Source organism: Rhinatrema bivittatum, chromosome 4, assembly GCF_901001135.1.
Source record: "Rhinatrema bivittatum chromosome 4, aRhiBiv1.1, whole genome shotgun sequence".
Classification (NCBI taxonomy): Eukaryota; Metazoa; Chordata; class Amphibia; order Gymnophiona; family Rhinatrematidae; genus Rhinatrema; species Rhinatrema bivittatum.
The window spans coordinates 469621114-469648775 of NC_042618.1; the positions used below are offsets into that span (position 1 = coordinate 469621114).

At 49.7% G+C, this 27662-nt stretch overlaps 2 protein-coding genes across 2 annotated transcripts in view; one reads left to right on the plus strand and one right to left on the minus strand.

Annotated features, from left to right (window-relative positions):
* The first annotated feature begins 9512 nt into the window (after window positions 1-9512).
* On the plus strand, window positions 9513-27461 carry SLC35E3 (solute carrier family 35 member E3). The gene is made up of 5 exons (XM_029597230.1): window positions 9513-9983; window positions 12637-12747; window positions 17375-17533; window positions 18364-18446; window positions 25315-27461. Exons 1-5 carry the CDS (start codon window positions 9600-9602, stop codon window positions 25499-25501), a joined length of 924 nt encoding a protein of 307 aa, XP_029453090.1. The 5' UTR covers window positions 9513-9599; the 3' UTR covers window positions 25502-27461.
* NUP107 (nucleoporin 107) overlaps window positions 25861-27662 on the minus strand; it is a 65036-nt gene continuing 63234 nt past the window's right edge. Inside the window, exon 28 of the mRNA XM_029597229.1 lies at window positions 25861-26137. Within this exon, the coding sequence (XP_029453089.1) occupies window positions 26030-26137 (108 nt within the window). The 3' untranslated portion in view covers window positions 25861-26029. The remainder of the gene's footprint in view (window positions 26138-27662) is intronic.

The following is a 27662-nucleotide window of genomic DNA, read 5'->3' on the forward strand; positions in this document are numbered from 1 at the left end:
AAATTCCACTCGTTAAGGCAGCCGGGTCCATGCCTAGCCCAGGAGGTACTGGGGTAGGTGCTGCTGATTTTTCTCTCCCATGGATGGCCCAGTCCCGGGGTTACTCAGATCTGGGGTACTTCCAGTTAAGGCTGTATCTGACCCATCCTCTGAATGGGAGGAGCCGGGCTTAGCAAAGTCCGGGGAGGCCAACTCTCCCTGGGCTTCCTCATAGTGCTGACATAAGCAAGAATCCAGGTCAGATTGTGCAGCCCCAATATGACAAGCAGCGCAGAGAAATGTGCTTATGTTTCTTTGGTGCGGAGCCACTGGCGACGGTGTTCAGTCGGCTCGCGCTTAACATTTTATGAACACAGATTTTAGGCCCCTACGCGAGCGGCGACAAGGCACATGCACAGCCATGTGCCCGGCTTTACTTGTATTCTGCACCAAGTAAGCTGTGCGCGTATGAATGTGCACGTTATGCACACAGTATGTGCACGGAGCCGGCTTGCACTGCGCGTTCCGACGCACTATGGTGGGTTTAATGGTTGTTTAATCAAGCATTCTCCTAATCCCAATAACTATCTCAAACCTTGTCGTTCATTGGGGCAGACTTGGACACCTTGCAGGCAAAGGCATTTCTACCTCAACAACGAGCGCTAACTCTCATGTCTCTCGCTCACCAGTTGCAGTCTCAGAATACTGCAACAGCTCACCAATTCCTTATTCTTCTCGGACACATGGCATCCTCAGTCCATGTCACACCAATGGCCCGCTTGGCCATAAGACTCACGCATTGGACTCTCAGGTCACAATGGATTCAAGCTATTTAGCCTCTGTTGACCATTGTCCACATCTCCGACTCACTCCGTCTGTCTCTCACCTGGTGGAAAAATTAGACCAATCTCCTCCAGGGATTACCCTTTCAAATGCCAGATCCTCAAGTCATTCTTACCACCGACGCTTCCAACCTTGGGTGGGGAGCCCACGTGGCCGATCTGCAGACACAAGGATTCTGGTCTCCAGAGGAAGCCAAACACCAGATACATTTCCTGGAGCTTCGAGCAATGCGATATGCTCTCAGGGCTTTTCAGGATTGCCTTTCCAATCAAGTCATCCTGATTCAGACGGACAACCAGGTGGCCATGTGGTATATCAACAAGCAGGGAGGCACAGGCTCCTTCCTTCTGTGCCAGGAAGCTGCCAGATTTGGGTGGAAGCTCTCTCCCACTCGATGTACCTCAGGGCCACCTACTTGCTGGGAGTGGACAATGTTCTAGCAGACAAGTTGAGTTGCGTCTTCCAACCACACGAGTGGTCTCTCAACCCCTCGGTAGCGAACTCCATCTTCCGACAATGGGGATATCCTCAGACAGACTTCTTTGCGTCCCCTCAGAACCACAAAGTGGACAATTACTGCTCCCTCATTCGCAGCAAACGCTCTCAGCCCAGAGATGCATTCTCCCTCTCATGGGCATCCTGTCTGCTTTATGCATTCCCTCCACTTCCTCTTCTCTCGAAGACTCTCGTGAAGCTACGTCAGGACAAGGGAACCATGATCCTGATAGCACCCCATTGGCCACGCCAAGTGTGGTTTCCAATACTACAGGATCTTTCCATCCACGGGCACATTCCCTTGGGAAAGGTCCCGCTGCTAATCACTCAAAACAATGGGAGCCTACGCCATCCCAATCTTCAGACCTTGTCCCTGATGGCATGGATGTTGAAAGGTTAATCCTTCAACCACTTAACCTTTCAGATCCAGTTTCCCGTGTCTTGATTGCTTCACGAAAGCCTTCCACGAGAAAATCTTACTCCTATAAATGGAAAAGGTTCACATCATGGTGCGCTTCTCAGTCCCTTGATCCCTTTTCCTATCCAATCCCAAAGTTTTTGGACTATCTCTGGCATCTGTCAGAGTCGGGTCTCAAGACATTGTCCATCAGAATGCATGTCAGTGCAGCTTCGGGGATGTCCCTTTATCAGTACAACCCCTTGTAACAAGCTTTCTGAAGGGCTTGCTCCACATCAAGCCACCTTTACGTCCTCCGGCCCCTTCTTGGGACCTTAATCTGGTTCTCGGTCGGCTCATGAAACCACCATTCGAGCCTCTTCACTCCTGTGACTTAAAATATCTCACATGGAAAGTGATTTTCCTTTTGGCTCTCACTTCAGCTCGCAGGGTTAGTGAGTTACAGGCCCTAGTCACCTATCTGCCTTACACTAAACTCCTGCAGGACCGGGCGGTACTCTGCACTCACCCTAAATTTTTGCCTAAGTTAGTTTCGGAGTTTCACATTAATCAATCCATCATACTACCTACCTTCTTTCCCAGGCCCCACTCCAACTCCGGGGAACAGACTCTGCATACCCTTGACTACAAACGGGCTCTAGCTTTTTATCTAGACCGTACAGTTGCCCACAGGACGAGCACTCAGTTATTCGTCTCGTTCCACCCCAACAAATTAGGACAACCTGTGGGTAAGCAGACTCTCTCCTTCTGGTTAGCGGACTGCATATCTTTTTGCTATCAGCAAGCAGGCATTCCTTTTCAAGACCGTGTTAAGGCACACTCTGTGAGGGCCATGGCGACTTCAGTAGCACACCTTCGATCAGTGCCGCTTCCTGACATTTGCAGGGCTGCCACCTGGAGTTCTCTCCATACCTTCGCAGCCCACTATTGCTTGGACAAAGTCGGAAGACAAGATTCCATCATCGGCCAGTCTGTCCTGCATAACCTGTTTCCAATGTAACGTACCAACACCCTTCCGCCTGCACAGTGGGGTTCAGGATGCCCTCTACCAAATTCCACCCCAGTTGTTGTGCCTGTTGCACGCCGCTGGGTACATTTGGTGCATGTCTGGACATCCTCAGCTCGGTACTCACCCATATGTGAGGATGACCATCCTGTTTGTCCTGTGAGAAAGCAAATGTTGCTTACCTGTAACAGGTGTTCTCACAGGACGGCAGGATGTTAGTCCTCACGAAACCCGCCCGCCGCCCCGCGCTGTTGGGTTCGTAACGCTTTATTGCTTTATTTTTCGGCACTGCCTGTAGCTTTCAAATAAGACTGAGGGGGACCCCTGCTGGCTGCAGGGTTAGTGCCATGCTGGGCACTAACCCTGTAGGGGCCAGTCAAAGTTCTGGAAACTTTGACAGAAGTTTTCCGTGATTGGGCTCCATCCTGATGATGTCACCCATACGTGAGGACTAACATCCTGCTTGTCCTGTGAGAACACCTGTTACAGGTAAGCAACATTTGCTTTCTCTATTCTGTGGTGACCTGTGTCAGGAATGGAGCTTAGCGCATGGCGGAGATGGACTCTGGCAACTAACGTCTGCAAGAAAGCCAAATGGAATGCTTTTCCAAATGTCCACATTTCCTCCCCTTCTCCCCGCCAGCACCACAGAAGCCAATGGATTTTACAGTGGCGAGCTGTATCGCCCCTTCCTCCTACACGCGAGACAGGCCGTGGCCTCAGAAGGGGGAGACAGGAGCAGCTGCGCTGTCCTTTCAGTGCGTGGCAGACTTGCACCCCCGGGCTGTGGTTGCAATGTAAATAAAAGCCGGAGGCAGACGGTTCATCTGAGATCTGCGCCTTACTGTGCTGGCACCGGTTCTAGGCCTGAGAGAGAGGCCGGAGGAGCTCCTGTGCACTGCTGCTTCTCGCAGGCGAAAGAAGCTGCAGACGTCTGCCTGGATCAGCTGAATTTTGTTGAAACCAATTTTTATTTTAACTGACCATAAATTACCCGTTTTAATCCGATTGTTAGTTGGGCGGGGGTGAGGGAGGCAAGAGTTGGTGAGCTGGGCAGGATTTTCGCAAAGGGTGGTTATAAATTATGAATGTTGGGAGTAGATTTGAGTTGTCTAGCCAAGGCTATATGTGGCGTTCGATGTTCTTTATTTTTTAGTATCTTGGTTTCTGGCTGAATTCAATAATGTCCTGAATGGGACCTTGCATTTTTGTGTTATTGTACTTTTTTCTTTCAATAAAAATAATTTAAAAAAAGAACTAAAGCATTTTACCTGCAGGCATGGCTCTCCTTATTGTTCTCCCACATTTTATTCTGGTTTTCAGTTTTGCCAGTGATCGTGTTTGATAAATTAGGAGTTGAGCGATGTGCTAGGAGGTTAGTATCGGTCCTAATTTTATGTATATCGTGTTTCTTGTGGTTTTAGCTTTCGTTTTTATGTTTAGGCTACTGCTCCTGTTTAGTGTTTTACAATATATTTATTATAGTTATTCAGTGAATTTATGATGGAATTGTGAGTTTATAAATGTGTTGATTACTATATTGTTCCTTGCCTTAAGTCACAAATTGATATAAAAATAAATAGAAACTGTACAAAAATGGGAAGAATTGGCAGTGGTGAGCAGCAGCAGCGCCAGATGTCAAGGGTTCATCTGTACTACTGTTCATTCAAGCACCTTTCACAGCCATTCAGGATTCAATTACCTTTAAAAAAAAATAAAAAAAATAAATATATATAAATAAGTCTCTCTGAAATGAAAGTGCATTTTTCTGTAGACTGAAATCTCGTTAACCCTCCCATACCCCAAGCAAGAACTGTGAAATAATAAGATTCTTGCTTGGGGCATGGGAGGGAAGGAGGTGGTTAGAGAAAGGAAGGAAGAGGAGAAGAAAGAGGAAGACAAAATTAAAAAGAGAAGAAAGAAAAGTCCTTCGGGGCCAAGGACGGATCAGAGAAATGCTGTCAGCAGCAAGAAAGGGGCAAGATACAGAGGGGATAGAGGGAGGAAGAGGAGCAATAAGGTAGGAGAGCGATAGAGAAGAGCAACTAGCACCAGTGAATATTTCTAAAGCCCTAGCAGCCGTGCACACCCACATGAGAAGAGAGTCCCTGCTCCCTGGAGCTTACACTCTGGGGAAGACAAACTAGAGTCTATGGGAAACGTAATTGTACAGATGTGGTTAAGATTTAAAAGCAGCCTCAAAAAAAAGTGAGTTTTTAGACTGGCCCTTGAGGGCTGCAAGCCAATCTGAACATTCAAATATATTTGCATACACTTGTTCCGTGACAGTGCAGGTTCATTTGTAAATTTTAGTTACCCTGAAAACTGGAACTGCTACTCCTGGACAGAAGCACCAATTGTAAACAACTTTAATTCAACTCCATACAAGTTAACTTGGTATTTAAGTCGTGTAAGTTAAATTAAGTCTATTTGCATTCCCGTTACAACTGGTAGCATTTAATTAGCGGGTGGTTATTGTTTAGCCAATTATTTTTTTGTATGTGTTAGAGGACAGAAGCACACAGTACAGATTGCCTCTGCAGATTCCCCTCCTGGGATATGACGCCGACATTCTTGAGCTGAAAGTTCTACCTTGTTCTGAAAAACAATCCTTTCATTCATGCACGGAGTGCATACAGACAAGAACGCTGCCATGGAAGAGCGCCATCACCGTGCACAACCCGACTGCCTCCTAATGAAATGCAGCAATAATGCACATTTTCTAAATTAAAAATTGGTTTCAACCAAATACAGCTGAGCCAGGCAGACGTCTGCAGCTTCTTTCGCCTGCGAGAAGCAGCAGTGCACAGGAGCTCCTCCGGCCTCTCTCTCGGGCGTAGAACCGGTGCCAGCACAGTAAGGCGCAGATCTCAGATGAACCGTCTGCCTCCGGCTTTTATTTACATTGCAGCCGCAGCCCGGGGGTGCAAGTCTGCCACGCATTGGAAGGACAGCGCAGCTGCTCCTGTCTCCCCCCTTCTGAGACCACGGCCTGTCTCGCGTGCAGGAGGAAGGGGCGATACATCACGCCACTGTAAAATCCACTGGCTTCTGTGGTGCTGGTGGGGAGAAGGGGAGGAAATGTGGACATCTGGAAAAGCATTCCATTTGGCTTTCTTGGAGACGTTAGTTGCCAGAGTCCATCTCCGCCATGCGCTAAGCTCCATTCCAGACACAGGTCACCACAGAACCGAGAACCTCGGTGACCATGCAAATCTTTTCCTCGGACTTTTAGCTTGTATTTGCTTAACGTATTGGTCCCCTGGGAATGGGGAGCTCGCTGCGTATCCAGTCACTAGTAGTCCGCAGCCTGTAATGAAAGAGCAGTCACATACTCGAAGGCTGCAGGGTGGCTAATGTAATGCCATTTTCTACAAAGGGCTCCAGAGGTGATGCAGGAAGCCCAATGCTGATGCCAGGGAAAACGGCAGAAGCTATGCTTAAAAACAAAATGAAGAGGCTACAAGTTATTCAAGTCCTTGGTAGTGATGCGCCCGGTGGTCCGTGGGCTAACCCCGCAAACCACTGCTCTCACCTCAGCGGCAGGGTCGTTTACTGCAAACCGGTCTGCTCTTAAAGGCTTAATGGGGAAGAGGTGACATGGATTTAGCAAAGGGAAGTCCGGCCGCACTCTCTGAAGGGCTTGATAAACGGGGGGATAAAGGTGAGCCAGTTGATTTTCAGACTGCACCTGACAAAGTCCTTCATGAGAGACTCCTCGGGAAATGAAAATGTCTTGGGAACTGAAAAAGATGCAGAGGAAGGCAACAAAAATGACAGAAGTGAAGAGAGGCTGAAGAGGTTAGGGCTCTTTGGCTTGGAGAAGAGATGACAGAGGTTTATGAAATCAGGAGCGGGATGGAACTGGTAAACAGGGGAAGATTATTTCCTTTACAAATACTACAGAGACGTTACATGACAGTAACCAGCAGCAGATTTCAATCAGAGTGGAGACAATTTGTTGCCCAGGAATGTGGTCAAGGAATCTAGCAGAGCCGGGTTTAAAAGGGGCTTGGACAAAGTCCTGGAGGAAAAGTCCGTAGACAACCATCAGCCAGGCAGAACGGGGGAAAGTTTGCTTATCCCTGGGAGTCGGCAACAAGGAATGGAAAGATGTTAACGGAGCCATGGACATACGGACACATTAACGTCAAAACTGCCAGAAAAATACGCCAGGCCCAGTAAAAATAATGAGATTGGGTGCCCAATAATTGTGAGGCTGTGAGGGGAATGAACGATAACAGTGGTAACCATGCCGAAAACAAACAATCAGACTTATAAATAAAACCAAACAATTCTTGGGAGACCAGAAAGCCACCCAAATAAATGAATATATTTAATTACAATTACGAAACTAATCAGATTGCAGCATATAAGAACATAAGAGTCAGACCAAGGGTCCATCAAGCCCAGTGTCCTGCTTCCAACAGAGGCCAATCCAGGTCACAAGAACCTGGCAAGTGTCACTGCAGCACCTGGCCTTATCTTTTAGGACTGTAACATACTAAATCCAAATGGGCTTCTTACAGTTCTTAAAATGTATGTGAAAGTAGGGGATATTAATAATAATCCAATATTAGTGTCATCGGGTGACTGTATTATTTGCAAGCCTGAGTCTGTAGTTTGGCATTGTTACCACTGCTCCCACCCAGATTTAGGCACAGGCTAGGGTGCCAAAGTCTGAAGGCACTAAATACCCGGGCTAAAGGAAGGCAGCTCTGCCAAGGAGGCGGCTCCAGCAATCCACGTCTAAGGGGCCCTGCTAGAGCACTCTGGGACCTCAGGGGTTGGTGTGGGGAAAGAGATGTCCCCCACTTTCCAATCTCCAGGACCTCTCCCACCTCCAACCCCTGCCTATGGGCACCGAACCCTTAAATCCAGCCCTGCCACGGCTATCGCTTATTCCTCTGGACGGGCCACTCTCGCAGTCTCGGTGGATCTTTAGTCTGATCCAGCGTGGCAACACATCTTATCATCTTATGTAATCAATGCCAACGCCATACAGGGGACTCTCCTTGTGTCTGAAGGTATTACTCCTGGGGGAAATCTGCACACAAAAACTTAAAATTCTGCATTCTTTATGGTGGTCAAAATAACACAATATACATGACAGCCTTTAAGTAATTCATTTAAAATGTAATACAGAAAAACATTATTCCTTAAAGATGCAGAGTTTTCAATATTTAGAGGAGAATGTCCCTAGAAGTTTACTGTGTCTCTTCCACCCTCTCTCCCCACTCCCCTGGCCATTCTCCTTTCACTTTGCCCTCTCAGGCCCCAACTCCTCCACCTGCCACCATCTCTCCCCTCCCCCTCTAGGCCCAACTCCTTCCACTGTCTCCACTCCCAGAGTCTGAGTCCCCTCTCTCAGTACTGCCCCTCACACAGGCTCCCTCTGACCCTCTCTCTCTCACACACACGCGCAGGCTCCCTATCTCTCACACATGTACACACGCCTTCACAATCTCCTCACACAGGCTCCCTCTCTCTGGCACCCAAACCCACATACCCTCATCCATACTCTCTCACCCCAGGCTCGTAGTCTTACACACACCACACATACACTCACTCTCACTGGGACCTGCTCCATCTTCCCCGCAAGCGGGACGGCCTCCGCTCGCGACACACTAGGGCCTGCCAAATTCTGTGCAGACTTCCCCCAGGACTAGTCGACTCAGCAAAAAATAAAGCCCAGAGCTGTGTGCTCCATTTTCACCCTGCAGTAACCGGGTGAACTGACATGAGCAGATGAGAATTGGGAGTCACAAAGTAGTCCCATACAGAGACCTGGAAACTTTTTTTTATTGAGCAGATTAGCAGCAAAGGGAATCAACCATGTAGTGTAACCTGTCTGTGCTCACAGCCAGTTCCCTGCTCATAGGTGGGGAGCTGGTGACCCTCTCGCCCTGTGAAAATGATTATTAAGGAATTTTCCCTGCCAAAGGTGAGAAAAATGAGCTGAGAATGCCCACTGTCAAGCAGAACAACTCAAAGCAAACTGAAAGAGTTGGAGTGGTTTGTGTATTTCCCTGTGTCAGTTCACCCTTGTCGCCCTAACAGTCAGTTTTCCGAGAAATATAATGAATACTCTGGAATGCCAGCACTGATGCAGGCCCCAGACCAAAGACAGGTTTGACTCCTTCCAGCTGTCAGAGAGCCAATGCGTGAGCTGTACAACAGAGGTTCCCTATCTCGGGCAGTCTGAGAGAGCCTTAATTCCCTGTTGCCTCTGCTGATCCCTCGTGGATAAGCAGGCAGACAGCTCCCGAATAAGCACTCCCCCGCGTCACATCAGTGGGCCAGACAGAAACCCAGGCTCACCTCGTGCACAGCCCAAAAGAAAGATGCTGACATTAGGGAGAAAGGCGGGTGTCGGATCCAGCTGGCAAGACAATAAAAGCGAACCCTGCATCAAGACGCAGCGGCGGCGGCCCCCTCCCAGCCGTAGATCAGCCTCTTTTCATCATTGCTAAGGCAGGGCGGGGGAGGGAAACTAAACTTTCCAGCAGCTCCAGTGCCCGTGGAACAAGACGAACTTCGCTTTCTCTCCGCGGGGTGCGCGCCACACTTCCAGGCTGACGTGGCGGCAGCGCGCGCCGGGCCCAGCGGCACGTGCTGACACGCCGGGGGCAGGCCCCGCCCGACGGGGCGAGGCCCCTCGGAGCGCAGGCGCCGAGCTGTCCGCGAGGAGGGGCGGGGCCGGGGAGGGGGCGGGGCCGCAGCCGGGCGATCCGATTGGTGCGGGCGGGGCTTCGTGCTGTCTGGGCCGCCGGCGATTGGGTTCCACTCGCTGCCTTGGCGCTCTTGGCAGCGCGTGCCGCCTCGGCACACGCTGATCGGCGCCGGCACGCGCTGGACATGGCGGCCCCGCGGGGACTGATCGCGGCGGCACTGCTGGTCAACCTCTTCTCGTCCATCTGCATCGTCTTCGTGAACAAGTGGCTGTACGTGCGGCACGGCTTCCCCAACGTGACGCTGACGCTCGTGCACTTCCTGCTGACCTGGCTGGGGCTCTGCATCTGCCAGCAGCTGCACGCCTTCGTCCCCAAGAGCCTGCGGCCGGCCCAGGTGCTGCCGCTGGCGCTCAGCTTCTGCGGCTTCGTCGCCTTCACCAATCTGTCGCTGCAGAACAACACCATCGGCACCTACCAGCTGGCCAAGGCCATGACCACGCCGGTCATCATCGCCATCCAGAGCTTGTTCTACGGCAAGACCTTCTCTGCCCGCATCAAGTGCACCCTGGTCAGTGCCGGTGTCTGCAACGTGAATCTGTAGAGTGCATGCTCGAAACATAAATAGAGTGGGTGGGGGGCGAGATGGGTGTGCTCGGGGCAGGAGTAGAGGTGGGGGGGGGGGCGAGATGGATGTGCTCGGGGCAGGAGTTAGAGGTGGGGGGCGAGGTGGGTGTGCTCGGGGCAGGAGTAGAGATGGGGGGGCGAGGTGGGTGTGCTCGGGGCAGGAGTAGGGGAGGGGGCGAGGTGGAGGTGTGTTCGAGGCAGGAGTGGGGTGTGTGGGCAATGCTTTTCTGTTGATGATCTATTTAAACAATCCCAACAATAATTAAAGGATCCTGAAAACTCGCAGCTTGAAAGGCTATTAGTGCTTCTAAATATCGATCCACTGGAACTAAACATAAAGGACACCGTGGAGTCCCTTTAGCATTTCTTTCAAAGCTGTTACACCACCAAACTAGAGACCAAAGATGCAGAAAGATATCAGAAAAAGATGAGAGGGGGGGGGGGGGGTATTGAGTGGTGGTAGCAAGGGCAAACAGTGCTTATTGCACCACCTACTTTTGACCCGTCAGCTGCCCCGTTAGGAAGTTCTGAAGCTCCTTTTTAGAATCTGAATTGTAGGTATCTGTTCTGCTCTGTGGTGTGTTTTTTATCTATTGAAGTTTATTAATAAGAGCGTAAGAAGATCAAGCCCAGCATCCTATTTTTTAACAGTGACCAATCCAGGATACAAGTACCTGCCAGATACTCAAACAGTAAATAAATCCCATGCTACAAATGCTAGTAATAACTTAGGGAATAGCCACTGCTAACTTGATTAATAGCAGTTTATCGACATCTCCTCCAGGAACTTGTGCAAACCTTTTTTTAAACCCAGCTATGCTAACTGCCTCCAGCAGTGAATTCCAGAGCTTAATTGTGTATTGAGTGAAATAGAATTTTCTCAGATTTGTTTTAAATGTGTGTAGCACCCCCTCAGGTTTCTTTCTGCTGCCAAGGGAGAGGGGCTGCACACGAAGAATCCCCCCAACTGCACCACTGTGTAAGAGGGTCAGAGTGGGGGGTTTGCGGATTACGTTAGCACCTCTGGGATAAATGATCCAAATGCTCCGATCCTCTCTGCGGTTATCACTCCATACCTGGGAACAGTGTATAGCACAAAAAATCACCACTTTACTGTAAACAACTTTTTTTTTTACCATGAAGAAGTACGCAGAACAATACAGAAATGATAAAGCAAAAGAAGGGAAAATAATTATTAATAGCATGCATCCATAAGCCTGACAATCACAAACTGGCCAAATATTTGTCTAGTAAATTAAGCAACCTGCTCAGTCAACCAGGACTATGAGCAACTTGAATTTTTAGTAGCAGTCTGTGGATTCTCCTGTTCAGACTGCCCTCTGGCAAACCTTATGGTTACCCAAGACCTTAAGGGCAAATGTCATACCAGTGCACAAAATAAATGGTATACTGTTACTTTCATTAGTCCCCGTCCAAAGAGTGTACACACCAAATATAGGAAAATCACATAAACGTTGCACACGAGTATCAGTAAGAAAGTGGGTGTTAAATGGTAATCAATGCAGGCTGTATAAGTTGAGAATGTATTGGCACTCTCTGGGAAAACTCCAGTCTTGTAGAGGCTCCCAAAACAGAGGAAAAAACCTGGTTCCCTGCCCTGATGCAGGGATTTGGAAAGTCTGGGCAGGCCTCTACTTGGTAGCAAACAGCAGGGGTTTATCTTGCAGCTCCCTGATGCAACCCTCTGGGGCCCAGAAAGACAGCAGGAATCTCTGTACTGCTGCTGAGCAAATTAGGATTACTTAGCTGAACAAAGTCCTGCAGGAGGAGGACATAAACTCTCAGCTCCTGGACTCTCCTTCTGCTGTGCTCATGTCTCTTGGTAGCCATGGGCGAAGGGCAAGGAGGGATCCTAGCCCAAGCACAGCTCTCTGCTTCCCTTCCCTTGTTCTCTCCCTCACTGGTCTCCCATCCTGCCTGAGGTCCTCGTGCCTTTTCTAACTTGCTCCTCACTGACTGGTCTGACCTTCTCTCCTCTCTCCAGGTAGTAAGCTGGCTCCCCATTGGCTCATTTTAGTAACAACCCCCTGTGCCTCTTGTAATCTGATAAGTCTCATGCTGGATTTAAACTGAAACAGTTTTATTATGACATCTCTCTGCTCCACAGGGAAAAACAACAGTGCCCAGTTGTCCCCTTGCTGCAAATCTGGGATACAGTTGTCACCAGTCCAGTTATTATCTTTTGTCCTTTTGTTTTTCTTGTCCCTGGGTTACACCATACCTCCCTGCGCCAGGTAAGGTCTGGGGGGCAGGGACACAAAGCAGGCAGTCCGGCCACATCTGTTTACTTGCTTACTTCATGGTGTACCCCCCCAGTCATTATATTATCTGAAAGAGTAAATAACCCATTCACATTTACCTGTTCTGGTCCTCTCATGCCTTTTATAAACCTGTATCATATCCCCCCTCAGCCGTCTCTTCTCCACGATGAACAGCCCTTAGCTCTCTAGGCTTCCTTTGTAGGGAAGCCATTCCATCTCCTTGATCATTTTGGTTGCCCTTCTCGGGCCCATTTTACCAGTGTAACAGCCTTTCTCTTGTAATTTTACCAGTTTTTCTTCTTTTTTCTTTTACAGATTCCTATTACTTTAGGAGTAATTCTAAATTCCTACTACGATGTGAAGTTCAATGCCCTTGGAATACTGTTTGCTACTCTTGGTGTTGTCGTAACAGCCTTATATCAAGTGGTTGGTATAATGTGATACATTTGCAGCTCGATGTATTTGAAAACTTATTTTGTATAGAGTTGTCAATTCATTATTTTGTGTAGCCCCCTCACTGTATATAGCAATGTCCCTGCTCCAAAGAGGCCATAGTAGGATGAGGAGTGCAGAGCATCTGGTTTGCACGCCAGCGGGGTAAAACTTGCACAGTTTAGTAAAAGTCATCCTTCGGCTTTGTATGTTGCCGTAGATCCAAAAGGTGCATCCTGAGCCTAGAAGATGGGAGGGAAGGGATGGTGTCCTCATCTTTACCTTATTGTAAGCGGGTAGATGGAAGAACAGAGCTGGCCAGGCCTTGCTGAGGTGTGAAGCCAGTGCAAGAGCCAGAAGGCCACATCAGCTCTATTCCTGCCAAAAATACTTTAGAAGTAGCTGTGGGATGTTAAACAGGTTAAGCATCAAGGGGGTGAGGCAGCATTCCACGCCTGTCAGTGACCTGTCAGTATTGGCCTGGTGGATTACTTCAGCGTTTTTCCTAGTAAGCTGGCCGAGGAGTGGTAAAACCTGTGCTGTAGACTTACTGGCTCCTGCAGTTTGTAGTACACTTGGTGTCCTTACATCACAAACTACTACACTCTGGCCTTTAATTTCTGTAACAACATTCGACGTTGCCATACTTAGTCACACCGAGGCTCCAGTAAATCCAGCATCCTGTTTCCAACAGCGGTCAATGCAGGGTACGATTACCTGGCACGAACCCAAACATTAACTACATCTCATGCTACTAATGCTGGTAGTAATAACATTATACTCTATTTTCCAAGATAGACTACTGGTCTCCCCGCCTCTACCAGCAAAGCCCTTCAGATGCTCCAGAATTCTGACAAACACCAACCGAGGAGCTCACATCGCACCCATCCTCAGGAATCTACACTGGCTCCCCATAAGCTTCAGCATCCTACATAAGTCCCTCACCATCATTCACAAGACCATACACAATCAGCACTCACTCGACCTTCATAGCCCGCTAAGACTGCACACTTCTACAAGACCTATAAGAGAGGCTTATAAGGGAACCCTGCACGCCCCCACCACCAAATCCACCACTCGTACATCCACCAGGGAACGGGCCTTCTCTACAGCGGGGCCAGCCATCTGGAATACCAGACCTCAGACAGGAACCCTGCCTGCTGACCTTTAGGAAAAGACCTGGCTGTTCCAACCAGCCTTCCCATAGCCCTTCCCCCCCCCCCCACTCCTAAATCCTTGATCCTAGAAAGTCCCCCTTCACCCCCTGCTAATCCTCCCCCCAGTACTGTCACAGCCCCGCATTGTTAGCCAGTTTCATGATTGTATATAAGTTCTATATATATATATATTTATATGAGTGCCTTATTTCCGACCCAGTGCACTTCCAGTATAGCCTTGTTAAGTCTACAACGTTATTCCTCTGTGTCTGGCACATTTGTTTCCAAGTTCACATAACCTTGTTTTATTGTAACTTTTCTTCCTCTTCAATATTATTGTTACAACCCCCCTGTTCACCGATAGGATATGATTTGTATCATGAATGTCTGTATAGAAAAGAGTTAAATGAATAAATAAGCAAGCAGTGGCCGGTCCCTAGTATAGTAATAGTAGCAGGAAAACCTCGTGCATGTATTATTCTTTCGGGAGTTTGGCAAGCTCTCCGACTTCCAGCCTTACTGCCTGACCTGTAAGTGTGCACCATGATGGTGAACACCATCGCTGTGCTGCGAGCACGTTATGGTATTGCTTCGCAAGGTAGTCTTGGTTTATGCCAGCTCGGAAATTCTGAGCTGCTGCGCTCGTCAGAGTGCTCCCGGCTGCCACGGAGAGAGTTTTGTTTTTCGTTTAATGATTTTTTTTTTTTAGAATGGCCTTTGTTGTATGCTGTCCAGGAAACAGTTGTTCCCTGCATGTGCCCAGATCAGTCCAGACTCTTGGGTTTTGCCTCCCTTGCCAGCAGAGAGAGAGAGACAGAGAGGGTTTCATTGACCCTGTACGTAACCCCATGTGCCACCCGCAGTCCCTCAGTATTTCTCTGGCGCCGCAGTCTGGAGTATATAAAAATATAAAGAGATCTACAGTTCCTCCCAAGGAGATGGTAAGTCCTGGTGGGGCCATCCCTCCTGGTTTGAGGCGGACAAGCAGGGAGTTGGTGACCCTTGATGGCAGCTTGCTCAGCGTCCGTGGGGGTCCAGATCCCTCATCCCCCCCCCCCCCCCGAGGCAGTGTTTATTCCGCTGGTAGCTCTGCATTTCAGGTCCCATCTGAGCAGGGAAGTACTACATTTCTGTTCCAGGTCTAGTTACAGCACTGGATACAGATTTAAAGCTTTTTTTTTTTTTTTTTTAGCAAAAGAGCGAGCAGGAGGCCGTGGAATCATTAAGCCGGTCACGTGGTGCCTCAATCATTGCTTCAGAGCTGGTCAGCGGGGGGGATTTCCTAAGGGTCAGATAAACGGGGCGGCACTGCTCGGGCCACACAGCAGCGACACAAGGCAGAGCGTGCCGCTCCTGTGCATGCGTGAGGTCGCTCCTGAATTCAGACGGCTTGCATTCTGTGTGCATCCCTGGCGGGGAAGGCACTTTGGGGGGGGAGCCCAGCACTAGATCGACGGCTGAACCAGCCTGGCGGGAATGGGGCCTAGTGCTGAGGCTTTCCCGCTCAGCGCAGGGAAATTGATGGGGAATTGGTTCTCTAGAAGAGGGAGAAATTACATCTGAGTGGGAGCTGCCTCAGACTCTGCTCAGATTTTTTTTTTTCCTTTTTTCACAGAGATGTCTTGCTGAGTCTATTGGCTCAGACCCTGAACATGTTCAGTGTGGCCGGAGGTCAACTAAAGTGAAGAGTCCTGTTCCTCTTTCCCCCCCCCCCCCCCCTTACCCAATGCAACAGTTAATTGGCCTTCGGTGGAATGCTCCGGAGGCAAGTTTTAAAACGAGGGACAACCAATTTTCCTAGATTCCATCTATTTTGTGGTTCCGGAGGGGAAAGGGACGTTTCAGCCGATATTTGATTTAAAAAAGGGTAAACATGGCTCTCAAGGGTCTCCGTTTTCCCCATGGAGCCTCTTAAGGTCCATCATGTGGTGAGCAAGGGAGAGTTCTGGCCTCTCTCTCAACTTGACAATATTTTCGGGTCAGGTGGCTCACTTCTGTCTCACGGCTTCACTTATGAGAGGAGTCGACTGAGATGGAGGGGATATTCTGAAGTAGTTATTTCCACCTTCTACGTTCTTGGCCTACGTGTGAATTTGGAGATTGAGGCCTGGTCTGCTGTTGACAGGAGTGCAGTCTCAGCCTGTTTAGGCTGCGGTGTCACGTTTTGGCTTTTCTACAGGAAGGTTCTGGTCAAGGGACTGGCCTTTAACTCTGAGAGAGTCCAGGTAGCGAAATTGGGTTGTCTCTGGGGTAAGGTGCAAGGGTATCCCCTGTCTGCACATCTGGGTGTTGCCGAACATTTGTCAGTCTTGGAATCTGAATCTAGTCCTTGGAGGATTATGTGAGGCTCGGTTTGAGCCACTAAAGCGGGCTACTTTTAAGGACTTGACTCTTTAAAGTGATTTTTCTTGGCGGCTATTTGTTTAGCCAGGAGAATTTTGGAGCTTTAGGCGCTGTCGTGTCGAGATTCTTTCCTTCAGCTTTTGGATTCGGGGTTATCTTTACGCCTGGTACCTTTTCTGCCTTAAGGTAGTCTCAGCCTTCCATCTTAGACAGTGGAACTTCCAACTTTTCTGGATTTGGATTCCTCTGCCTCGCCGGTGTGCATTACTGAGGTATCTAAAGGTCACTAGTGATTGTCGTAGATCTGATCACATCTTTGAAAATCAGATTTGTTTTTTACTGTGACATGGTCCAAAGAAGGGGGAGGTAAGACTTCTTAAGGCTACAGTTACGCGTTGGCTGAAGGAAGCAATCTGGTTGACTTACGTTTGTAAAGGGCACCCGGGGGAGGGGTTTAGGGGCACACTTGATCTCAGGAGACCTCCTGCACTGAGTCACATCAGGTGTCTCCATATGGAATTTGCAGGGTGGCTACTGGGAAGTTGTTGCACACTTTTTTGCTAGGCATTATAGTTTGGTTGTCGGGGGCTTTGGTGACTGTGTTCTATGAATGGAGCTCTCCACGTCCCACCCGAGTTAAGGGGAGCTTACATACATCCCAGGAGTCTGGACTGATCTGAGTACTCACAGGGAAAGGAAAATTGGTTCGTACCTGTATTACCACAGATCAGGCCAGAGTCCCGCCTATTTACTGGGGGATATATGTACTCTTGCTTTGGATATAGTGCGCAGTTATTGGAGCTGATCACTTATATTAATAGAAAACTCATTTCTCAAAACTTGTCTTTTTGGGCAATTTCACCTTCTTCCAGCTCGTTGGAGGGGAACGAGTTTGCTTAGAAGCATGTTTAGAAATTTAGGGTTGTTGCTGTCATCTTGGCTTAGGTACACAGGTCAATACTGAGGTTCTGCAGGTGGCATCCTGGGTTATGTACAGGGTCAGTGAAACTTTCTCTGTCTCCATCTGCTGGCAGGGAGGCAAAACCCAGGAGTCTGGACTGATCTGTGGTGCTACAGGAACGAAAATTAGCAGGTAAGAACTAAATTTCCTCTCGTTTCAGTGGGTGGGAGCCAAGCAGCAGGAACTCCAGGTGAACTCTATGCAGCTCCTGTACTACCAGGCCCCCATGTCCTCACTTCTGCTGCTCTGTGTTGTGCCCTTGTTTGAGCCCGTGTATGGAGAAGGTGGAATATTTGGGCCTTGGTCTGCCTCAGCTATCGTAAGTTGTCCATTTTTATCACAAGTACTAGGTTAGGATCTTTTTTTTTTTTTTTTTTAAACCTTCCTCTTTTGCCAAATATTTAAATTGGAAGCCAGATCGGTATTTGTGGGGAGCATACTATGCCTGTTAATGAGTGATTATAAAATCTTAACTCCGTCTGCCTATATATCTATATATCTCTCTATCTATATATCTCTCTCTCTCTATAGATAGATAGAGAGAGAGATCTATATATCTATATATATCTCTATCTATCTCTCTATAAAGAGAGATCTATATCTATATGCATAATATAGAATACCGTAGGAGCTGCCATGGAGTGAGTCTGGCTGCTTGTGCTGTTCTGGTTCTGGCCCGTAAGGGGCCAGAGTGTATGGTTTACAATCAGCCATACACACTGCAAAGCCACAGCAGCTGGGTGGGCTGGAAGACTGAAGCTTGACTGAGTTTGACAGAGTAAAGGAGAAGAGTGCGGAGCAGGGATGAGAGGGTTGGGTGTGCTTCAGGGCAAGGGAGAGTTATGGGGTCGGAGGGGGGCATATCTGACTGCTAATAACGGTCATTCGCTTAACACAGTACTATAGTGAATGCTGCTTCGAATCAGCTGCCTGCTTTAGATGGGAGCTCAGTAACCAGTTGAATGCTGAAGGCGTGACGTGAGGCCAGATCTGAGCCCAGTTGTGCAGGGGGTGGGCGGCAGCAGGTTCTCTAGTTTGTAGGGTGACTTTGTTTCATGATTGAAGGTAGCAAAGGCTGACTAAGCTTCTGGGCCTTGTTAACTGCCGAAAGCCGACCTCTGCCCTCATTCTGTTTTTGCTTCCCTGCAGATCCTGTTGCTCATGTCTGGTGTAATCGCCTTTCTTGTCAACTTGTCAATTTACTGGGTCATTGGCAACACCTCCCCGCTCACGTATCCTTTCACCACTGTTCATTTCTCTCTTGGAGAATCATCCACGTGACGTTATAAACTGCTCCGGGTTGGGTCATTTCCATCGCAAGTTGAGAATAGGAACGGAAGCAGTGCCCTCCCCTCCCCTGCCTGCGAGGGGACAGTCGGAGAGCGCTGTGGATGCATCGACGGCAGGGGGGACTCGGCTCAGGTTGCAGCAGTTCAGACAGGCGCATTAGGGTTTGTAAGAAATGGAGCTGGCAGTTTGACAAACAGTCTTCAAGGCTCCCCTTTTCATTCTGATGTTTAACGTCTCAGGAGCAAGTTAAAGGACGTACGCACCATGGCCAGAATGCATTAGCCGTGTACTCCTGCCTCTAACCATACACACTTTTTTTTTGGATGGGATGGCAGCAGTGGGCGTACTGGCAGCTGCATTTCTTCCTTGCCAAGGGCTCCCCCCCTGGTGCTCCTCTTCCACTCCATTCCTTCCCTCCCTGGTATAGCTCCCTCGTGCTTCTCTTCTGGCCTGCACCCAGGAGCCAGTCCCCTCCCTCACTATCTCCCTCTCCCTGCAGCTGCTGCCTTATACTCTCTCTCTTCCCCCTGCGGCTCTGATCTGGGCTGAAGATGTCTTCTTCTCCAGGGCCCTGAGCGGAGTTGAAGAAGCTTTGTCCGTCTTCCTAACTCCAATTCTTACAAGTCCAAGAGAAAATGTGCCTGTTCCACGCAGGGAGGCAGGTGTGCTTCTTAAATCCTGCTCGAGAGGAACAACGAATGTGCCTTCTTTCCGGCTGTAGCTGTGCGTGCACCTTCCTGTGCTTCCTGCAGGGGGAATCGAGTCGCCACAGCAGCTTCTTATGTAGGTAAAAGGACTGCCAGCGGTTTTATCATCTTAGTAGGGGAAACCAGTTTTAGGCTATTGCCTGAGGGGAGGCAGGCTTATGAGATTTCCAGGGCAGTGTGTCTGTCCTCTCCCCATCACATTTTCAGTACGTTTCAGGGGGCTTAAGAGAAGCCTGCTGGGGGAATTGTCTCTCTTAAGCTATGGATGTACAAGCAAGAAGCAGGCTCTGTTATTGCTCGGTGGAGCTTCTTGTTACTGTAGTAATGCGGCAGAGGAAACCTGGCTCCTCGTGGTACTTAACATGAAAGCTGTTCCTACAGTGGGCACTTCTAGCCCCGTCCCCATTAGTGCAATTACTATGGGAGTCCAGTTCCAAGCAACTGGGAAGGGGAGGCGTCTTACAGGCAGTCGTGCACCATGGCTGGCAGCGGGGATGTATCCCTAGCAATGCAGATAGGAATAACGAGAGACGCGAACTGGGCTGGTTTGGGCTTCTTTTCCCCTGTGGTTTTGAAAATATGCTTTTTCCAGATTTGCCTTCCGCTGGATGGGTTCAGCATTCATTTACAGGTAATCGCTGAACTCTGGGCTGATGCTCTTTCTCCTAGGACAAGCGGGATGGTAGCCCTCGCCCATGAGTGGCATCAGCAGACGGCACCTGGCACGGAAAGCTTCTCCGTTGTGACTGGCACACTGAGCCTGGCACTAGCCATGCAGGGTCTCTTCTTTCTGCAGAGCTACTGTCGCGTGGTGGCGGTGCTTGTGCTCTGCTTGCAGGAAACATTCCACAAAGTGTGTTTTGTTTTTTTTTCTTCTTGCTCTGGGTCTCTTGCTCATTCCCTATTTTTTTTTTCCATTAGTTGCAGAGGTCTCTTTTCTCCCCTTTGTCAGTGTTCGCAGTCTGCTGCGTGCCTCATGGCAGCCGCGGGCTTCCAGTGGTGCCTCCAATGCCCCTGGACTATGTCCTTAATGGATCCACATGAAGTGTGCCTGGGGCACTATACAATGGTCAGGGCTGCGAATTGTGTGCTTAGATGACCGCAAAGGGCCACAGTGTCCAGATGGACGTCTTTGGGAAAATCTGATCCTTCCACTCTGGCAGCGACACTTCTTGTCCCTTTGCTGTCTCCTCCGCTGAGGCCCTCCCGTGGGGAGGGTGCTGCTGCAGATCAGCCCCTTTTGCTTTCTAAGTCCCGGACCAAGGAAAAGACTGGGCCAAGCACAGAAGCACCGTCAGTAGTCTCTGTCCTTGTGCGGGGCTCAGGTTGGCCACGTTGCTTGCTACCTTGCCCCTGAAGCGGCCCCCACCAAGAGAAGGCCTCATCCTCTCTCACATTTGGTTGTCCGAGGCCAACCATACAGATTCCACTGTCAGGTGCAGACCCTCCTCAGCGACCCAAGGAGGAGCTGGCCTCACCCCTCCCCACCTGCCCTTTCATTGCAGGCTCTTGAAGCGGAGGTTGAACGTCTGGTATGCCTGGCAGTGGAACTTGTTTTGCGCGAAAGGGAGCCAGAGCTCCCTCCACTGATGCTGGCATCTGGGATCCCTGGGTTGGAACGGCTCAATGCCTTCCTTGCTGTCCTCCCTACCCAGTTGTTGCTGGCACCTAATGATCCCTCTGTGACCCGTTGGGCACCGAAACACAGGGCGGGCGAGCTAGCCCCTGTTGGGGGCTCCTCCGGGGACGAGGGTCCATTCAGGACCTTGTATGCCTCTGCTGGTTGGACCCTCGGGTCCTCTGTTGCCCACGTGTCGCATGGTGCCTCAGCCTCTGGATGTGCCTAGGGCTCTCCGGCCTTCCTCCCCAGGTGGTCTTGGTGAGCCAGAGGGCCCTTTTAACCCTTGGGGAGACGAAGCCTCATAATGCAGTGGATTCTGATGGTCTTCCTCCAAGGGAGACTGATCCAAAGGAGCGGCGTTTATCTCCACCAGAGGACCTGACCTTTGTGGTGTTCGTCCGCGCTATGGCAGAGGCCATACCCTTTCAGCTTGATGGAAGAGTATGCCCGCCCTAGGATGCTGGAGATCCTCCAGTTCGTGGACACCCTGATGGGAGGTAGATCTTTTGTGAGTTGCTTCTTAGGCTATGGGTAACCCCCTCTAATGTTGCCCTTGTAAACTGGCAGGCCGATGGGGTGCACCTGGTGCAGGTTTTGAGAAGCGTCAGCTTCCCCCCCCCCCCAGTTGGTGGTGGTGGAGTCTGCACTAAAGAAAGCAAAGAGGTTGACAACCCATGCCTTGGCTCCCCCTGGCAAAGGACATAGGATGCCATGGGAAGGAGGGTGTGTTAAGGCTCCATGGTGGTAGCCCATATCACCTCCTACCTCTTGTTTATGACCCAGTACACCCACAATCTCTGGAAACAGCCCCAGGAGGCACTTATGTTCATTGGTGAGCAGGGTCTTGAGTGTGGGAAGCATGAAGTGCGGGCTATGACATCTTCAAAATGGTAGGCTGGGTTGTGGTTACTGGTATTTCTGCAATGTGTCTTGCTTGGCTCCAGGCCTCTGACCTTCATCCTTGAAAGACTGGCTGATTTACCTTGTACCGGGGATAACCTTTTTGGTGACAAGGTGAAGGATGCGGTCACACAGCTACATCATGAAGCCCTCCAGCAGCTGGCGCCCAGTGTCTCTGCTTCTCCAGCCTCTTCCAATAAGTCTTCGAGACTGGGGCAGAGGAAGTACTATTCTCCTGCCTCTTGCTCCCGCCCACAGCAGGCCAGCTCTAGGGACAGGCCTGTCAGCAAGATGGTCTCAGCCACCGCTCCAAGCTAGCCCTGCTACAGGGTTTTGACTGGCCACGAGGGAGCACAAGTGAGGGATTTTGGCAGGGGCTGGAGAGACCAGTGGACAGGGTTTTTTTTGTTTTTTTTTTTTGCAGACGAGTGGCCATCTGTGACTTGGAACCAATGGGTCCTGTCCATCATCTGTCACAGATACAGGCTGAACCTCATGGAGGTTCTACCAGATTCGCCCCTAGGTCCACGTTGGGGTCTTATTTCACATGCGGCGCTCTCCGCCTCATTAATGGCCAGAGTGGTGGAGCCCATTCCTTGGGACCAGCACGATTGGGGGTTTACTCTTATTTCTTGATTCCAAAGAACAGGAGGCCTCCGTCCCATCCTCTATCTGCGAGCCTTGAATAGATGTCAAAAAAGAGAAAAGGTATAGATGGTATCCCTGGGCACTCTGATTCCCCTCTTGCAAAGAGAGAGCTGGCTTTGCTCCCTTGACCTGCAAGATGCCTACACCCACATCAAAATATGCCCAGGTCCACAGGAATTATCTCCGGTTTGTGGTGGATTGTCAGCACCTTCAGTACCATGTGCTTCTGTATGCCCTGGCCTCCACACCATGGGTCTTCAAAGTGTCTGGCCATGGTCAGGGCCTATTTGCACCAGCGAGGGATCCAGATCTTTCCATACCTGGACGACTGGCTGGTCAACATCAGGACCCAGGCAGGGGCTTTGCTGGACCATTCAGGTTCTGGAGCCCCTGAGATTTCTAATCAATTACCCAAAGTCCCATCTCCATCCATCATCACGACTGGAGTTCAGAGGGGCCCTGTTAGATGCGACGCAGGCAAAGGCTTTTTTGCCCTGGGGCAGGGCAGTCACGATGTTCCTGGCAGAGGAAGTCCAACAGTGCTGGACTGCGTTGGCACGGCCTGTGCTGCATCTTCTGGGGCACATGGCCACGACCGTCCATGTTGCCACTGGGATCACAGGCTGGGCCCTGTGATCCCAGTGGCACAAGGCTATTCAAGGCCTTCAGGTTTGTATCCAGGTCTCTCCCTCAGGGCTTCCCTGTCTTGATGGACTCCTTCAAAGCTGGAGCAGGGTGCCTCCTTTCAGGCTCCTGCCACCCAGATTGTGCTTACTACGGATGCATCCCACCTGGGATGGGGGACTCCTGTGGAAGGCCTCCAAACCACCCAAGAATCTCTGTGTCAGATAAACTTCTTGGAGCTGCAGGCGATCCGGTACGCTCTATTGGTCTTCTGGGCTCGGCTAGCCAACAAGGTGGGCTTTGTCCGGATTGACTATCAGGTAGCTATGTGGTATATCAACAAGCAGGGAGGCACCAGATCCTTCCTTCCTCTGTCAGGAGGCGGTGCAAATCTGGGCCTGGGTACTGGCTCAAGGAATACTGCTCCAGGCCATGTACTTGGCAGGTGCAGAGAACGCCCTCGCAGACAGGCTGAGCTGAACTTTGACCCTACGAGTGGTCTCTGAAGCAGGTGGTGATGGATCAGATTTTCTGTCTCTGGGGGACCCCGGCCATGGATCTATTTGCCTCCCCTTGCAACAGGAGAGTTCCCTGGTTCTGTTCCCTGACCAGGTCGGACTGCCAGCCAGCCACAGATGCCTTTGCCCTTCACTGGGGGGGGACAGGCCTCCTGTACACCTATCCTCCACTTCCGTTAGTATTGAAGACCCTCTTGAAGCTTCGCCAGGATGGAGGCATTAGGATCCGCATAGCCCCACATTGGCCGAGACAGGGTTGGTTCCCGCTCCTGCGGGATCTCTCCTGGCAGGACCCAGTCTGTCTGGGAACTACACCCCAGACCTCCTCACACATGACCAGGGCAGGCTGTGCCACCCCAAACCTCTGGGCCCTGTCTCTCATGGCCTGGATGTTGAACAGTTGATCTTGCAGTTTGACCTCTGAGAGGTGCCCCCAAGTCCTGGTGCCTTCGAGAGAGCCTTCCACCAGGAAGTCTTATGTTTCGAATAGAGGGGGCTTAGCATCTGGTGTCAGCAGAAGGGTCTCGACCGCCTTCTCCTGCACCTCTTGGAGGCTGGGCTTAAACCAAATCCGTTCAGGTACATCTGAATGCCATAAGCCCTTACCACCAGAAGGTGGATGGTTCGCCCATCTCAGTGCAGCCCATGGTAGGGCATTTCATGGGGCGGTTGCTTCAGTGGTGGCCTACCCTGAGGCCCCCTGTGGTTTCTTGGGACCTTAATATGGTGTTGGCCTAACTGATAAACCCACTGTTTGAACCTCTGCGCTCCTCCTACCCTCCAGTATTTGAGCTGGAAGGTCTTATGCTTGTAGTGATCACATTGGCACTCAGGCTCAGTTAACTACATGCCTTAGTGACTTTTCCACCCCACACAGATTCTTCCATGACCGGGTAAGTTCTGCACCACACCACCTTCAGCAGGAACTTAGGGTGCAACAGATTTTCATCTTAATCCATCGTCCTGCCTACTTTCTTCCCTAGGTCTCATTCCAACCAAAGGGAAGGGCACTGCACACACTCTATTGTAAGAGGGCCTTAGCCTTCTACCTGGACCAGACCCAGTTCTTTTGACTAATAGGCTGGGAGTGGCTGCTATTAAGCAGACTGTCTCCTCCTGGCTAGCGGAGTGCATTTCCTTCTGCTATGTCTTAAGTGGGACTGCAACTGGGGGCCCATGTCATGGCTCATTCTGTTAGAGGCATGGTAACTTGTGTGTGCAGTTTCACTGGGAGAGACTGCGACATGGAGTTTTCTCCACCCCATCGCAGCTCATTATTGTCTGGATAGCACATTCGGCCAGTATATCGTCAGGAACCTATTTCAGCTGTGAACCCAACTCTTCCTACCCAAGGCCCCTGGGTTTGAGTTCAGATTGTCCCTGCTGTTGGTCCCATCATTTTTCAGGGTCAGCCTGTAGCTAGGGATTCACCCACATGTGAGGACTACCATCCTGCTTGTTGCAGGAGAAAGCTAGGTTGCTTATCTGTAACGGGTGTTCTCAGAAAACCCACCTGCCACCCCATAGAGTTGGGTTCCTATAGTCTGTTTTATTTTTTTGTATTCTACTAATGGAGACTGAAGAGAGACCTGCATGGATAGTGGCATGCTCATTTCTAGAAACGTTTAACAGACTATCAGATGGAGCCTGGCCCGGAAACAATGTCGCCCACACATCATTCTGTCCTGGGAGAACACCTGTTACAGGTAAGCAACTTTGCTTTTCATCTGTCTACTTTAACATATAGCTTTTGTTTCAGCACACAGTTGTAATCCTTGACTGAAATGCTCAGCTATAACATGTTTGGGCATTTTAAGTTCTGCATCACTTTGCTTGGAGGGTACATTTTATTTAAGGACCCGCTGTCTGTTAACCAAGGCCTTGGCATCCTTTGCACGCTCTTGGGCATTTTAGCCTACACCCACTTCAAGCTGAGTGAACAGGAGGCCAGCAAGAGTAAACTGGCCCAGCGCCCCTGAGTAGGCCAAGGAAAGCCAGAGAGCAGAGGGGAAGGACCTTTGGAGCACAGAAGCGGAGGTGCATTGCTGACCTGACTGGAGGATCGTTTTCAAGAAATAAGATGCAGGTCCAGTACTAAGTCACCTTGGGAGGACATCTCATAGATGCAAGGCCATGAGGCAGCCAGCGATGTTACCAATGCAACCTGCCCCTCCCCCCCACTAGTGCTGCACCGGGGCTTTACATAGTGCAACAGGAGTAGCAGGAGGGAGCCAGGGTCCAGAATCCAAGATGAAGCAGCTCGGACTGGTTAATCCGGCCCCGGTTCCTGGTGTTCAGCAAGGGCAGCTGTTTTTCAATAATCCAAGAAGAGTAAGCCAATGTTTCTTTATACAGAAAACTTTATTCATGAAAAAACCTTTGTTATAAAACTCATTATTAAATGTAAAAAGAAACAAACAAGTACTTGGATTTACTGAACCCATCAACAGTAGGAGATTTTTTTGACTGGCGGATTCCCCACTCAAGAGTTCCAAGGGATGGACAAGTTATGATTGAATTTCATAGCCCAGTGGATCCAAGTCCTGGTCTAAAAGCATTAAAGAGGACTCTCTCAGCTTCTGTAGCAATTTCCGCAACTCTTCTTTAGAAAATACCTGTGCCAATGAAGGAGAAACAAAATCTCATCTTCTCATGCATACATCCCAAATACAGAGGGATTATTGTATGGATTCCTGATTTTATTTAAAAAATGACAAGGCAGGTGGCACCTTCTAGACCAGCTCCATATTGAGGCCTGAGCTTTTGAGGACAGAGTCCATCAGATGCATGAAGTATAGCACAAGAGGGAGGGATAATGTACAGGATGATGGGAGGGTCCAAAACAGACGACGCTGCATTAGGCAGGGAGTAGAGCGTGTTTAATGTGAACAGACAGGGAGCTGAGAACAATTGAGTTCACAGATATCTGTAAAGGGCCATGAAGCCGTTCTCTCTGATCAGATCTAGGGGGATGTGTTACGTTTTTGAGTTCCAGTTCAGCAGTTTCAACTGGAGAGTTCTGTTGTAGGGGAAATGGCATCCTTCAGGTCAGATAGAGAATGTCCTTCTGGTTTCTGAAGGTTTCCATTTATCCTCTGTAGACAGCAGAGGGACGTTGCGGGCAGGCTATGGCATATATTACATTGAAAGAGCAGCAGGTGAAAGGAACCCTGGGAGTTGGGCTTGATGGTGTTGTCTGGGTTAATAGGTGGACAGAGTTGGCATCTGGGTTTCGGGAAGAGGCTAGCATTCCAGGTGGTGACGTATCTATTTGAGGTTGGGGGGCCTGCGGGTAAGCCAGGCTAGGCGAACCACCCATGGCCTGAGAGAGGGAGGTATCATTGACCATCTTGGGTTGTAGATCCTTGATAAGACATAGTAACACAGAAATGACGGCAGAAAGACCAAATGTTCCACCCAGTCTGCCCAACAAGGTTAGGGTAGTATCTGCTGCACTGTGCAGGTTACCCCCCATGCTTATCAGTTTTCCAAACTGTAAAAGTCATGGCCCCTCTTGGTTACTGTCTGAATCCAATTCCCTACTTACCCCATGATGATTTACTGCAGTTGATTCGACTGGGAGCTGCAACTAATTTTTATTTTTTTTTAAAGATGATCCTGTAGCAGACAGTTGTGGTGGGTACTTGGTTCTGTTGATATGTTTTCTTACCTCAGTGAGTGGGTACTGAGCTTCCAAAAGTTATACCAGAAACCTACCGCCTACCATCCATACCTATGTACCAGCAGGCCCACTGTCTACAGCCAAGTCCCACAGTACAACTGCATCTGTTCTGACTCCTTGGCAAGGGACTCCCACTGGAGAAATTACAATAGACATTGGGTGGGTAATGTAATTCCAAAAAGGAGGTAAGAAAACAAATCAACACAGCCAATTAAATACCCAGGAACACGCTGCTACAGGATCATCTAAAAAAAAAACAAAACACCCAAAAATAAATACATACCCCTGGTTGTCACTTATAGCTCCCAGTTGAAACAAAGGATCTACAACCCATCCTGGACCATATCATCCTCCTCCTCAAACTGCCTAACCTAGCTTACCAAGTCCCCAGTCTCAAATGGATACTAGTCAGCAACTACAAAATTATACAGCAATGACACCACCTCAGGAACCAGACC